The 15,296-nt window shown below is 55.1% G+C and overlaps 1 protein-coding gene across 4 annotated transcripts in view; it reads left to right on the forward strand.

Moving 5' to 3' along the window:
- The window catches only part of Bcas3 (BCAS3 microtubule associated cell migration factor), a 575,232-nt gene extending 565,789 nt beyond the window's left edge, over positions 1-9,443 (forward strand). For 2 of the 4 annotated variants that reach the window (XM_026398024.2, XM_026398026.2), the window contains 2 exons: positions 5,335-5,425; positions 8,644-8,767. In XM_026398024.2, the coding sequence (XP_026253809.1) occupies positions 5,335-5,425; positions 8,644-8,680 (128 nt within the window). In that variant the 3' untranslated portion in view covers positions 8,681-8,767. Of the gene's footprint in view, positions 1-5,334; positions 5,426-8,643 lie in introns of all 4 variants that reach the window. The other 2 variants (XM_026398023.2, XM_026398025.2) reach the window with 1 other exon arrangement.
- The last annotated feature ends 5,853 nt before the right edge of the window (positions 9,444-15,296 follow it).

Consider the following 15,296-nt stretch of genomic DNA (forward strand, 5'->3'; position numbering starts at 1 on the left):
CCAGAGCAATGTCTCAGCCTCCTCCGCAGCCCTTGTCCTCCTGACCATCCACAGGGAGCTCGGTCAGGGCTTTTCCTGCATCTCATTGACTTGAGGCCTGGCTTCAGCCAGTCATCAGACCCCTCAGACCTGCAGGTGTGAGCTGGGTCAGCTTAGCTGTTTTTGTCCCCACATATAGTATGCTGTGACAGGATCTACTCTGCCTTGGCCAGGACTTAAGAGTTCTAATATGATGGACTCTGAGAGGGTCACAGGGCATAAGGTACCAACCAAGGTAGTCTGGACAGGTGATCTTTCTGCCATCTCCTTTGAAGCTGAGACTTGGGGAGGCTTGGGTGGTGTGAGTTTCCTGGGAGTGGAGCGTGACTGATTCAATTCTTTCCCTGCCTAGGATTGAGGCGGCAGTCTGGATGTTGTTGGGAGGGGACCTAGGAAAAGGAGCCAGACCCTAACCTGGCCAGTGCTTCAAAGGCTGTGAAGGAGAGTCCAGGGCTCTGCTTGGAACTCTGTGCCCTGCATGTGTATGTATGCACACGTGCATACACACACACACACACACACACACAGTGGCAGCTCCAGCAGAGAGGGGATAGGGGTCATAAGGGACAGGCCTGGTGAACATGGGGCAGGACTCAGAGTGGCCTCCCTCCTGATCTCCTGAGTCCTCATTCTTCAGCGTCCCTCCCTCCCACTCTCTTTGCTACTTTTATTGCCCCATATTCCAACATCTCCTGTCATAGTACCCCATCCCTACTGGGCCCACAAGGGATTTGAAGATCTAAGCTACTTCCCACTGTCTAATGGCCTGCTGAAGTGAACAGGGTTCCTAGGAGCCTGAGAACCTTTCCTCTTTGGCTGTCAGAGGGCAGAGGGGATGTGGAAGAAGGAGTTGTGCATTTTGCCCAGTTTCTCTGGGTGGAAACTAAGGAACAGAGTGGCCTTCGCTTGCCCATCTCACAGTCTGCTTCATCATCATCCTTTCCTAGTGTTGATCACCACTTTTACCTTCTAGGGTCAGGGATACCCAGAAGCATCTGAAGTCTTCTAGGCCTCAGGTCTCCCCTTGTGGCCAAGAGAAGCAGTTCCCAGATTCCTCAGCTGAAAGCAGCCAAGATTTATAATCACTGTTGGCAGCTGATCGTGGAGGCAGGGGTGGCAGGAGAGGCTGTGGAGTCTTGACTTCATTCCGTCATGGTGTTCTGGCCACAGTACCTGAAGGAGTCATGAACAAAAGCTGGGCAAGGAGAAAGAGTATACTTGGCAGGCCCCATGGGTTGAAAGAGACTCCAGCCAGGAAGGACCCAAGCTGCAGCCCTCAGGCAGGTGTCCCAAGTACTCAGGAGTGCTAGGCTGTGTGTGGTGAGACACCGGAAGTCTATGGCATTGGTTGGCCAGGGGTCTGAACTCAGACCCTGGGTGGTAAGCCCAAGAGAGCGCAGGCCAGAGCCAGGCCTGCTTCTCATCTGCTTCCTGGTTCCAGCAGCACAAAGCAGGATTCCTGTGATCAGAATAGGAGGAGCCTTTTCATCCTCACATCAGCTTCTAGAAGCTGCCCCTTCCCATGCCTGGCAAGGGAACAAAAGCCCCTCCCTGCTGGAGGAGAAAGATGACTCCTGTCTCAGACCTCTCTAGCCTCAGCCCCAGCCTCCCAAGACCTCCTGGGAGTGGACAAAGAGAACCCCTAGTCTGTTGGCATCGCTGTAAGTTCTGAAGCCTGAGGGGGAAGCCTGGAGAGGGCATGAGGAGGGAAGGCGTAGGAGAGCCAGGCGGCTCAGAGGTGGGTATGCAGAGTTCCAGAAAAGTGAGGCCTCCCTGTAGGCTGCCTCCTTTAACTCCTGCACTTTTAACCTCCTGAAAAGTGCCTTGGGGGCTGAGGCTGGCTCCTGCCTGAGTGTGGTCTCTGACAGTGGGGCAGTCTAAGCCTGCTCCATCCGGGTCTCTCTGAACAGGCCCCCACTTCCTCAGACATTCTCCAAGAGACAGTAGCAGTTTCTAGACCCTGGACTGGTATAAGACAAGCAGCCCTTAGCCATGTCTTCCAGGGTCACCTTTTTTAGCTAGCATCTGGGCCAGCTCTCCAGGTTCTAGCCCCAGGAAGCTTCTGACCCTGCTTAGCCCCCACAAGATGCACTCATGCCTCCCCATCCCCTAGCCCTTCTCTCTTCAAGTGCCATTTTGCATAGCTGGTTCCAGGGCCTGTAAGCAGGCCTCTTGCTGACAAAATTGCTTGCTTAGGACAGACCCCATTTGAACCAATTTGCAGGACTTATTGACAGTCCTGTGGTCCCCTGGTGTCTTTACCATATACCAAGGGAAGATGCTGAAAATTCTAACTCCTTTTTTTTTTTAATGTTTTATTTTTTAGTTGTAGTTGAACACAACACCTTTATGTTATTTATTTATTTTTATGTGGTGCTGAGGATTGAACCCAGGGCCTCACATGTGCTAGATGAGCATTCCACTGCTGAGCTACAACCCCAGCCCTAAAAATTCTACCTTCTTAAGGAGAGGACTACACACACGGACACACCTGACTCCCTACCCAAAACCCTCAAGCAGAAGGGTTGTTTTGTCTGTTGCATTCCTCTGAGCCAGGCAGTGGGCAAGACAGAGCAGTGTGGCTGGCCACTCTATGTTTTTCTTTTCAAAAGGGAAAGAAAAAAAAAAAAAAACAATGCCAACAGCCCAGCATCCCAGGCAAGGGTCTCAGCCACAGCCCCTGCTAATGTGGGAGAACTGGGAGGTAGATGCAGGAGAGAAAAATCAATGCATGTCAACAGGGCTGGAAATTTATTTTCCATCTTGGAAGAGGGTGTTAGCAAAGAGGAAGGAGGGAAATGAAAAGCTGTAAACACATATCTGCCATCTACCTCCCTAGGCTATTTCTAGATTAAAAAGAATCTGCCCCAGGCTCCAGTGGGGGGCTGAGGTGGTAGGGGCCTGGGTGGCAGAGGCACCTGCTGGGGAAGGAGACAGGGGAGGGACCTTGAAAGTCCTGTGGATAATCGCAATGACTAATTCGATTGCAACAATAATAGTAACTCACATTTGCTGACTGGAATCTTTAAGCACTTTGTGATGCGCTCTACATGCATTATTTAATTTCATTCTTACAACCAGGCTATGAAGCAGACATTGTTAGCCTCACATTCAGGAACCTTGAGGCACAGAGACTTGAGTAATTTGCCCAGTCTCCCAGAAGCAGATGGCGGGAGCCTGCACTCTCAGTCTCTTCCCTAGATTGTTTCCACTAACCTGCGCAGAACCTTCCACTAACCTCCGCCCACCTCCTCATCCTGGTAGAGGCCGTGGGTGGGGAGTGGACAGTCGGAGCAAGCCTCCCCCACCCCAGCATAGCCAGAAGTGGGCGTGGCTATGGGACAGGCAGCCTCAGTCTCACAAGATCTAATCCCACTCCCACCAGGCAGCGTGGGTGGTTAGTTTAGGACTGGGGTGTGCGGCTGCAGCCAGGGCCCAATAAAAGTGCTCTGCTAATCCCTTTAATGAGCAGCATCTTGACGCTACAGAGCAAGGCTGGCTGGAGCCTAGGAGGAAACTGGAGGGGTCAGGCAGTAGGCGCTGCTCCTTTTGTGGTGGCGGAAGTGCCAGGGCTGCCCCGAGGCTGAGCCTGAGCCCGCGCCCAGGCACCCTCTTCCCAAACACGCACAGCACTGCTCTCCCTGACCCCCAGAAACAGTCTTCGTTCTAAATCCCCTAGAGAGATTCTCCACGGTGCCCCCAGGGTCTGAGGGTTGGCCTGTCCAATGAACACCCAGGCCGAGGTTGGACTTCAAAGTGTGGGCCTCTGCTGGGGTCCCCTGCCCACTTGGGCTTCCCCAGCTTGTCCCAGCTCTCACTCGGGCCTTGTGCCCTCAGCAGCTCACACCCTTGCCAGGGAATGAGGGAATCAGAGACCACAGTGTTCGATTATGTGGCTGGTGTACCATCTGCCCCCAGCACAACGCTGCCCACGAGCTCCCACCCACAGCTCCCAGGAGCATCTCTGCCGTGGTCAGGGAGGCGAGGTACCCCACTGTGTGGTGAGGGGCAGGGGGATATTCAGTTGTAGGCAGTCATGTTCTACTTCCTCAGACTGAGCACGACCCTCCCTTGTGTCTTCCTCCACATACACTCCTAGGTAACCAGGGTCACTTGTACCTAAGTCCAGCCACCCCTCTCTGCTCCTCTGATACCTTTGAAGTTTGGCAGGCTGTGTATGTGGTAGAATGAAATGAGGATCCAACTTTCTCATCCCTTTGCTTTGTAAGAGCAGAGACTCCTCCCTTTTCGTTGCTGTTTCTCCCTTTGTCTCTACCCCGTGTGGCAGGTCCATCCCAGCCCATGATGTGGAGGGGCAGCTGTGGTCCAAAGCCAGTTTTCCAGGAAGAGGCAGCAGGGATGGGTGGATATAATCAGTGGTGGGGCCAGGTTTAATGGTGCCTGGGGCTGTCGGGGTTGTGTGTCCTTCCCTGGGACCACTTCCCCTCAGGTGGTAACAAACCCCAAGACCAGTGGCTTCCTCTTCAACCTTGGTTTTGCTCTCTGGAAGTTGGGGATTTGGCACCCACCTTCCAGGAGCACCAAGCCCCTGGAGAATGTGAGGTCACATTCAGATTTTCTTATGTCTGGTCCAGGCATTTCTCTGGGGATTACTCCTCATCCCCTGCCCCGACCTCAGGACTGCAGAACAAGCTCTCTTAGAGCTCACTTTCCCCAACAGCCAGAACCTCCATGCCTCTATCAGGGAGGCTGATGGGAATGCTCCTCCAATCGCAGAGTCACCAACCTGCTCTCCTGGGCCTCAGCAGGTTTCTGGTGGTCTCTTCCACAAGTTTATCTCCATACCAGGAGAGGTACCCAAAGATGGGGGACTTGGGGATGGGGAGGAGGGCAGCAGCCTGTGCTGTCTGCAAAGTCAAAAGGTCCAAGGTGTCACTGGAAACTGGGCAGCCTATCTCCTCCCCTCTTCCTCTCCCCAAAACCTACCTGCATGGGGCCTCATCTGGCACTGCATGGACCATAGGTTCCCATCTTCCGCCCTTCCCAAAACTGTTCTCATGCTCAATGTGTGACTCCTCTTCCCCCACCCCCCATGCTGAAAGGGTCACAACAGTTCCATCTCTGGGACTCTCAAGACCTGTCAGTCTCCAGATGTTCACATATGCATGTCACTGTCCTTGATTGCAGGATTCTGCTGCCAGCTTACCCTTTTCCCAGTGTGACACCCCCATGCCTCCTCACACCCTCTCCACCTGCTTGCAGAGATCAGTGTACTTCTCGATCATTGTCCATATCTTTTCCAAAAAGATTCCTCAATGCTTTTCTTTTCAAAAGGGAAAAAAAAAGGAAAAAAAAAACAATGCCAACAGCCCAGCGTCCGTGAGCAACCCAACAGTAACAAAGCATGCGTTCGGGATGGAGGAAGGTAAGGCCACATGTTTCCATTTGCTGCTTGCTCCTAGGGCTGGGCAGCTGGGATGACTCCAAGGGGGGATCCTGCGTGCACCCCTCCTTCATGCCCTATTCTCACATGCTCATTCTTCTGTCTTCAGTGGAAAGAAGAGACAAGGGGTTTGACACAGGCACAAAGGAAAGTACCTAGGAGACTATCCCAGGACCTTTTCCTAGTGCTTTATGCTGGAAAATGGCTTCCCAGCTTCTCTTCCATGCCATTCATTCATTCATTCATTCATTCATTCCACAAGTGATTTTTGAGCACCAGCTATTTTCTAGGCTGTAGTTTTGCTGCTGGAGAATACAGAGTTAAGGCACAGACACCCCTACCCCAGGGCTCTGCACCTGGAAGGAAACACACACTTGGGAGCACTGGAGGGCCTGCCTAGGAGTGAGCATGGAGGCTGGTGGGGCACGGTGGGTTCTGCATGGGAACAGGAAGTACTCAACAGAGGAGCAGACACCCATGCAATGCTTGGGAAAATGAGCAAACACTCTGGGGCCCAGGGAGCCTGGCAGGCTTTTCAGTCACAGGAAGTCGCAGGAGCCCAGGTCCAAGGGCCTAGAGCTGTCTACTCAGGTTCCTTACTTGGGTTCCTCAGAACAGTGTGGAATGCTGGGAGGCGGAGCATACAAGGCTGTTTGGTAGAGCTGGGGAGGTTAGACCTTATCCTGGGGACCATGAGGGTTCACTGATGGTCTTTAAGCAGATGAAAAGCAAACGAGATTTGTGCACAGATCACTGTGCCTTGCTCTAGGGGTAGGTGCGAGGGTGAGGTCTGGAGGTCAGGAGCCCAGGTGGTCAACACCAGGGCAGTAGCAGTGATGAGGTGTACAGGAAACAAGTCAGCAGAGCCCTGGTTACCCCAGGATGTGGGGGTGAGGGAGAGGCATGCCCATCTCCCTCTTACCCAGGCCTAAGCAAGGAGAAAATTTTGAGCTAGGAAGCTCAGGCTGTACCTGGCCCCCAGAGCAGCAAATTCATTTTATAGTCACATGATGAATGGGGGACGCGTCCGCTCAGATGTGTGGTAGGGTCACTGAGGCTGCTGAGGGTGTTGCTGGGGACTGACACCAAGTGTGGTGCAGTCCCACGCTTGGTCCTGGGCTACAATTTCCTCACCTTCCTTAGTGTGGATGTGTCGAATTTTGCATCAAGACTGTTGGGACTGTCCCTCTGCTCGGAAACAGGGCCACCCTTCCCCATACTAGTGGCCTTTTCTGCTCCTTTCTTCCTCAGCCTGGTGTCCAGATCTCAAGGAAGCCCGTGCTTTTCTTGCTCCTGCCATACTCTTCTCTTGCCCTCCTGGCCCTGCTGTCAGCGCCCCCTAGTGCCAGGACAGCCGCGCAGGAGGGCATGGGCCTCTGAAACCAAGTGGTAACCTCAGAGGTCTCCCCCAAACTCTTGGCTTGCTTGTGGCTAAAGAAGGGAATGGAGGGTCTCTCTTGGAGTCTGAAGCTTTCCTATAGAATGTCCAGGGTCTACTCTTTGCTTTTCCATCCTCTCCCTCTTGTGGTGTGATAGCCTGTACCCAGGTTAGGGTGGTACTGAAGAATGAGTAACCTCCTGCCTTGTTTTTTATTCATACCCAGATATCTCTTGACTTTCCCAGGATCAAAGCCCTAAGGGCAACTGGTGTCTCTTGGAGATCAGGGACTACAGCCAGGCCCTCAGCCTACGTCCACAGTCCCACTCCTTCCACTGCCTGCAAACTGCTGAGAGGTAGCCAGTGTCCCTACATGCTCATGTCCCAGACTAGGCCCAGGTCCACACAAGGCTGTGCAGTGCAAGTGCCCCTAACATCTGACCCAGGTGCCTTCCTTGTTCCTACCCCACTCTGTGGCTGCGGCTGCTGGGCAGCCTCGGTGCTTGTCGGGGATAGGTGGCCTCCAGAGCAGGAGGGTCAGTGTTATAAAGTTCCTGGCAAACTGGTGATGACCAGCCCAGGAGTGAAGACCACAACACACTCATTCCCTCACCAAAGCTGTACTTTGTATGGTGGAGTGGGGGCCATGCACCTGGAGCGGGTGCAGGCTGGAGATCAAGGTCTCAAGCCAGACCAGGCAAGTGTAATGTTGGGCACACCATGTTGTTTCTGGTGCCTGCTTTGAGGTGGATAGGCAAGACCCCATAGTCACAGGCTGGTGTGCCTTGGAGAAGCCTAGGCTGCAGGCCGTATCTCAGGCTGGGGAAGACTCTAGAGACTGTCCAGGCATGTGTGTGCCCACACGAAAGAACTAACAAGGAACAGAACCCGGTCTTCTGCAGAAAGCCAAGAAGTGCTTCCTTCCTCCTTGGATTCAACAAGCAGGGATCCTGCTCCCAACTCCTTACCCCATTGCTGCCTTGGGTGGATCAGTTAAGGTGCTAATAGTTGAATGAAATGGTTCAGACTGCCGAATTCAAGATGGCAGTATGGATGTGCAGAGGCCAGGGAAGGAGAGGAGCTAGGTGCTTCCTGCATGCTTTACAAGTTGGCTAAACATGTCCGTTTTGAGAGGCCTTTAGGAGATTTGAAGGCTGAGAGGAAGGGAGAAGGGAAGCACTCAGGCAAATAGAGACCCTCTCTCCTTGGGAATAGGGCCCCCTCTAGCCAAGCATTCCCTCCTACAGGAAAACAGGACACTTTCCAGAAGGTATCAAGGCCTGACCAGCAGACAAATTGTGTGGGTGAGAACGAGCGAACAAATAATGGCTAAGCTGGGGCGGAAGCTCCAGGGACAGGTGGGACCGGAAAGGAGAAATAGAAACAGATCAGGCTGGGAAGCTGCAGTCCTGGCTTCTCGTCACCTGTAGATCCAGGAATGCAGACGCTGTGGAGCTGGAGGAGCATGCTGGCTGAGCATGAGTATGTGCGCAGGCACTGGCCCATGCCCCATGAATAACAGTGTTGTTGACCATCAGTGTGGCAGAATTTATGGCCTAACAGGCTTCCCCACAATGAGGAAAAGAAAAGACTAAGGTCTAAAATGAGTGTGCCAGCCAAGGGGGCTTCTCCATTCCCTGGCTGAGCCTCTCTGTGACCTGAGCTGCCACCTGGCCCTTCTGGGGAGCAGGTAGGAGCTCCACTGCAGAAGGATGTGAGTGGACCCAGAATGGTGCCTCAAGGTGAGCAGCCTGGCCCAGGGTCTGCCTGCTCTCCCTGCTCCCTCCTCTGACCAGGCCTGGCCCTCTGCTCTGTCTTGCAGAACTTCAGCGAGAGGGAAGCATCGAGACTCTGAGTAACAGCTCAGGTTCCACCAGCGGCAGCATCCCCAGAAATTTTGATGGCTACCGATCTCCGCTCCCCACCAATGAGAGCCAGCCCCTCAGCCTCTTTCCCACCGGCTTCCCGTAGGTACCAGCAACCTGCTTCCAACTGGCCGGCCCACTCACCCACTGGAGGGAGGGGGAGAAGCCCCCCTCTGGTCCTGCCCTTCAGTCTGCTCCTCTTTCATCAACCACGTTCCCCAAGCTTAGTGACAACAGTCCCCCATCCTACCTGGATTGAGAAGAGACCCTTCTCTAAAGCACCTCAGCGCATCCTGACCTCTACTGTTCCCGTCAGTGGGGGCTGTGGCCAAGAAAGACTGCGGAAGCTCAGTCCCCTTCTCCATTTGCACATGATGTCCTGCATTGGATCCGCTTTTGTATTTTCTAACCATACCCACAGGGGCCTGGAACAGTGGCCAGATCTTGGGGCCTGAGTGGGGAGAGGGTGGATGGTCCAGCTGGGTATTTTGGCCCTGAGTGGATAGTCTCAGCCCCAGCCCACTTCAGGCTGTGATACACACTGCCCCTAGCGTCCCTTGCTCAGCTCCCCTCCAGTATGGGGTGAACTGAGGCCCAGAGTAATAGGGGAGGATGCTTTCCCCATCAACTCATGGGAAGAATTTATCTTTCTTATCTTTAAGCCCTTTTACCCTGGTCCTGTGCTGTTCAGTGAAGGAAACTGTGGTTACTGAGGCCCTGTTGAAAAGTGCACGTCTTGTCCAATAAATCACGCTGCAATTGGTGTCCATTCCTGAGTTATTAGGGTCAGGTCCTCGCCAAATGCTCAACAGAGTACTGTGAGCTTGACCGTGTGCCCCGGCTCCCAGTGTACCCCACATGTGCTACCGTGGGGAAGCCAGTGAGGGGCAGGCAGGGGGAGGAGGATCTGCTCTGAAGTTGGGGTGGGGCCTAATTTTAGTCCATTCTTCAAACTCTTTGCCTCTTACCAGAGCAAGTGAGTTCTGGGGGCACCAGGCATGGACCCTCCCTGTTGGAGGCCATCAAGGCCTGACCTGTATGTTGGTTACTGAGAAGAGAGCTTGGTTAAGACCCTGGCCTTGCCTTCAGGACACCTTCAGATTGCCTCTTTTCAAGGTCAGAAGATGGGAGGGCAGCTAGGTGAGAGTGGGTATCCCATGAAACCTGGCTGGGACCTCAGATGGCAAGTCCTGATTGTGTTCCCTCCCTCTTCCCTAAGTGAATGGTGACAAGGAGAAGAGGTGAGTGAATGAGAAGGTGTTGAGCAGAGCAATTGAGGCCAGTTCTAATCCCTCTTCCCTGGCCCACACTTCTGAGAGATCCCATCGAGACCTTGGAGGATTGAAGGAAACCACTGAGCCAGGTGTGGTTTGAGGTGGAGTTTAATGGAACAGTTGTAGAAGGGTTGTGTTCACAGACAAGCAGAACTTCCCACCTTCCTCCTGGGCCCCTGCCCCCTTCACACACCCCATCCCACTCCTGGTGCCTGAGAAGAGACTTAATCTGCAGTCCCCTCCATGAGGTCATTTGGGCATGTGGGAAGAAGAGACCCACATCACACAAGACTCTGTAGGCTGAGGAGATGGTCCCTCCTGCCTGGGCTCCTGTGGAGTGAGAAACCCTGAGCCAGAGTGAGGTATTCTGGAAATACAAGGAGGCCTGGGCACAGCCAGTGGCAGGTGCTGCAGGAGTGGTAGGTTGTCCCCATTTGCGCTGCACTTGAGACACTGACATGCCAGGCATGGCTCCAGCCCCCCAGCTAAGGTAGCATTTCAGTCAAAAGGGAAGAGGATGTCAGCAGGCTGCCTGTGTATACTGCCTGTGGCCTGGCTCCCTGGGGCTGTGAACAGAAGTTCTAGGAAGCATGAGCCCCTTTGTACCCACCCCAGGCATGTGGATAGGGCGAAGACCTTGCTCCCGGGAGCTCTCAGCCATGCAGGGAACCAGCAGAGCACCTTGGAGTCAGGAGTCCTCCCTGGCCCAGCCCTTCCCCTCCAGTGGGGGCAAAACAGCTGTGGCCTCCTCCAGTCAGGGAAAGTGGTGGGTGTAGGGCTGGACTTGCTGGCTGAGCTTGCAGGACAATCTGGTTATTCATCTGCTCACAGTCAGGGCAACTCTTGGAGTATGTGGGGGAAGGGGAAGGATCAGAAAGCCCAGATAAGCTGGCCCCAAGGCGGCTGCCACTGGAGCTCAGGTTATCAGAAAGGCCCTGGGCCTGGCCCCTGGCTAATTGGGGAGGTTATAGACCCTGCCATAGCCAGTAATCAGCTGGAAGTGTGATCTGGGCCCCAGGGCAGGGGACCTTACAGCCCCCTGGAGCAGCCAGCCTCCTACCTCTAAAGATAACTCCAGGGCAATCTCCACCCCCCTCCCCAATAGTCCCAACAGACCTTATGATAGCATCACCTACAAGGTCATCAGAACTAGAATCTAATTATGGCTGGACCAGGTGACCTTGAGGAAGCCATGGGATCTCTCTGATTCTCACAGCACATTCAATGGGCAAAATACTATGGACTCAATCTGATGGAGGGAAAATATCTTCAGGATCCTGGAGTGGCAACTCAAAAGGAACAGCACTGTTTGGGGTTGACTTGAGAAAAAAAAAAAAAAAAGAATCCAGTGGTCCCAAGGCAAATTCATGCACACAGACACAAATATTAGGACCAGCTTTTCAGGAGGCATGCAGAAGTCAAATCAGGCAGCTACCATTCTGCAGCTGGGGTTGGTTTCTCAATGCTCATCTTTTATTTTCACAGATCGGAGAATCTCTAAACTACAAAACTCTTTGGTCCCTGTTTTGCAGATGACAAGCCTGAGAAAGGCAGGGCTTTGCCTAAGTCAGAGCCATACAGCTAGCCAGCTAAACCCTGTCTATACCTTGCTGCTTCCCATGCCCCAGCCAGTTCCCTTACAAGGGCCCAAATCTGACCTGAGCTCCCTGTCCTGTGCCCCCACATAATCTTGGACTCATCCTACTAACCCCAATGCCTTCCTTACCCCTTCAAGCTTCCAGGTCAGGGCCCCTGTATAACTGGGAAGGCAGTGCTCTCCTGCAGACCTTAGACCTGGAAGCTCTAAGGACAAAAGGAGAGAGCATCCTTGTATTCAAAACAAGACCTCAGGAGGGTGGAGATCCTGGAGTGTCAGTGTGACCTTGCTCTGTGAGCATAAGAAGGCAGCTTGGCAGCAATGTCATCACCACCTTCTAATAAGGAGTGACTTTGGGCTTGCTCCTTTACTGTCCCAGGATTCCATTACAGCTCTGCTACCAGTAGTCATACGGCCTTGGGTGAATTACTGCACCTCTGGGCTTCAGGGTCCTCATCTGTGAAGGCAAGGGTGAGGGAAGAAGGGATCAGGAGCAACAGAACTGAAGCAGGCCAAGGGAAAGCTGCTGGTCAGAAAGGCAAAAGGGTGTTTGCAGGCAGGAGGCTACAAGCCAGGCCAGGCTTGGTAGCTCATTGGTGGGCGAGGGGTAGGGTGGGCAGAGATGGCGCAGCCGGAGCCCAGATTGTGCTGCCCACAAAGCTGCTCCAGAGAATCCCTGCCCCACTGCCTGCGAATCAAGAGCCTGGTGAGCACTAGCTGACTAGCCCCGCCCCTCTGTCGCAGGTGGGCTCATCCTAGGGGCCCAGTGGGTCCTTCCGAGCTTCATGCACTCTATCAAGCCACTCAGAGGAATGAGGGTTCACGTCCCCGCGATCCCAGACACCCCCACCTTTGCTCGTCCACGCATACGCAGGTTCAAGACGCGCACCTCACTATTGTCGACCTTTATGTCCTAAGCGCACAGCTGCGACCCGCGAAACCGCGGCCCAGAGCAGTAAGTAGTCCGCAGTTCCTAGGGTAACAAGATCCCCAAACTCTGAGGAAGGCGCTTGAAGTCCGGAGGAGGCACGGCCTGGATTCCAGGCCCAACTCTCTGTCTCAGGTGCAAAGTGACGCCCCTCGAAGGCCAGCCAGATCCATTCCGCCCCATAACAGCCAGGCTGGGCCTCGCCTTCCCATGAGCCTGAAAGACAAGGGACCTGGGCCACACAGACCATGGCTACGGAGGCACTTCCCAGAGTCTAACTAGAGGAAGTGGTTCCGCAGCCAGTCCTAGCACAAGACCGCAGCCACACCGCGACCAGAAGGGGGTCTAGCCGCCTGCTCTTCCCGCGTCCCCCGCCCCATCCCAGTCAGTTGGCCCGACTCTGCGCGGGGTAATTGGGGCGGGAGGGAGGCGACGGGCGGGCGGCGGCTCCAGAGAGACTGCGCGCCTGTCAGCCGCAATTTGTTTAAGTGGACGGGACAGGCCGGGCCGCTGCGGGATGGGGTCACCGAGGCCGCGGCCCACACCCCGGCCAGACCCGGGACCGCGGGGGAGCCCAGCTGGGCCGCTAAACCGGGCTGGCTGGCGCCAAGTCTCCTAGAGGCGCGGGTCTGGCACAGAAGCGGTGGATGGGAAGCAACTCACGGGAGTGTCTTCATTCACCCCCTACACGCGCGCGAGCGTTGCTCTCCCCACCTCCACACACACACACACACACGCACACACACACACACACACACACGCACGCACACAGACGACGTCAAGACGCGCCGAGCAGCACCGCCAAAGCTTGTCATACTCATTGGACCACACAGGCCACCCGAGCTTAGCCGAGGGACATTCATATACCCCAGAGCGCCTAAGTGCTTGGTTATCCCAGGATCACTCCTGTGCCGGGTTACTCGCACGCACGTATATCTGTCCCCTCTGCCACAGGACCACACATCCTTCAGCGTCCCCGCCATCCACTCCACGCGGGCTCATGCAAATTTACGCCCAATCACACGGACTGAGGGCGCCCGCAGGAACCCCTGCGATTTTGAGGATCAACCCGAGGGAGGTCCCAGCAGTGTTCCTGGACCTGCGAGAAGTTACAGGGCCAAAGGACCGACGGACAGCCTAGCCAGACTCAGGAGAGCAGCCCCATTCGGCCCAGGCTGCCCCTGACCCCCGCGATTTCCTTGTTGCGGGAAAAGCGGAGAGTACTGACGGCGCGCAACAGGCCCGAGGCCGCGAGGCCCGCGCCCGCCGACGCCGGGGCCCAAGACCGCCTGGAAGAGGGGAGGGGCGGCTGAGCGCGCGTCCCCCGCCCGTCTGCGGGGCCGGACCGATGCGAAGTGACAGGGGCCGGAGCTTTGTTGTGGAGCCTCGGCCGCCTGGCGCCAGCCGCCCCCGCCCGTGTCCTCCCCCTCCAGCCCCAGGCGGCCCGCGAGGCGCCCCCCGGGGCCTCTTAAAGAGACACGCACACTCGGCCCCGGGGACTCCCCCAGGGGCGCCGGTTCCTGGGAAGGGTAAGGGGGGGGGAGACACAGGAGGGGGAGGGGCGGAGCGGGAGCTGGGAGCCTAACGGCGCCGCTCCAGGGACTGACTGGGCCGCCCCAGCGCCAGTGTTCGATGATCCAGGGATATTCCTAGCTGGAGTGTTTGGCTTGGGGGGCGGGATTTCGGGGGGGGGGCAGATCAGTATAGAATCTTGAGAGCGGCTGTATCAGGACCTCCGGGTAATTGCCAGAGAGTGGGGCGGGGCAAATGGTGGGATCCTTGACTGGCGAAAGAGCCTGTGACCGCTGCAGGGCAGATCCGTGGCTCCGTAGGTGAGATAGCGGTACCCAGATGCAGCCGCTGCACTGTCGCCACCGGATTTCCTGGGCAAATAATCCAAACCTGCGTATTCCAGACTCCCAGGTCCTCAGACCCCTGGACCAGTTACGAACTCAACTCAGGAAAATGTCCAAAATGAACACACTTAGACGTACACTCATTCGAACAAGTACGAAAGTAAACGTTCACGCGCGCACGCACACATACGACTTTACAAATGTTTTTACGGTTTTAAGGCCCATGTCTAAGAAAGTTGTCCTGGCTATTATTTGGTCACCTCACCGGCCTCGCAAATGTGTCCACACACATTCCTCCCTGAGGGGCTATATCCCGTCAAAGTTGGAGCCTATGCAAAGCTGCAATGGATCCTGCCCCAGCTTCCTAAGCTGAGCAGCTGATAGCCGAAGATTCCCTATGGCAAAGAAGGCACTAAGAGAGGAAGGACCTAGCTAAGACAGAGGTCTTGAAGAAAATCCTGTGGGGCTGACACCCACGTGTGTGAAGCTTGAGGAATTACGAGGGCCCCCAAACTAGCTCAGGAAAGAAGAAAAAAGGTCACGGAAGCCAAACCGCTCCGGCAGGTCCCAACCCCGCACTGCCCGGGGCGATCGGCCATAACACTGCAATTTGAGCTTTCAGCTACAAGGTGCCCTGCGATCGGTACTCACAGTGGGCAGGCAGGCAGGATGCCTTGGTCACTGTTGGATGTGGGATGTACGCACCCACCTTGAGGGCATAGGGCCAGTGAGAGCAGAACTCACTTGTATTGGTTGTGCGAGAGGGAGTGTCACCCGTGGCCACTGCATACTTCTTGTCTTTCAGAACAAGACTCCAGGAATCAGCCCAAGGGTCCACGCCAAAGCCGGATTTGAGGCACGTGTGTGGTCACTTTACTCTCCCTGGCACACCTTGAGTTATGACTCTCGCTGTGCGTATAGGGCACCACACTGGGCCACACACACACACACACAC

Source organism: Urocitellus parryii, chromosome 7 (assembly GCF_045843805.1).
Source record: "Urocitellus parryii isolate mUroPar1 chromosome 7, mUroPar1.hap1, whole genome shotgun sequence".
NCBI lineage: Eukaryota > Metazoa > Chordata > Mammalia > Rodentia > Sciuridae > Urocitellus > Urocitellus parryii.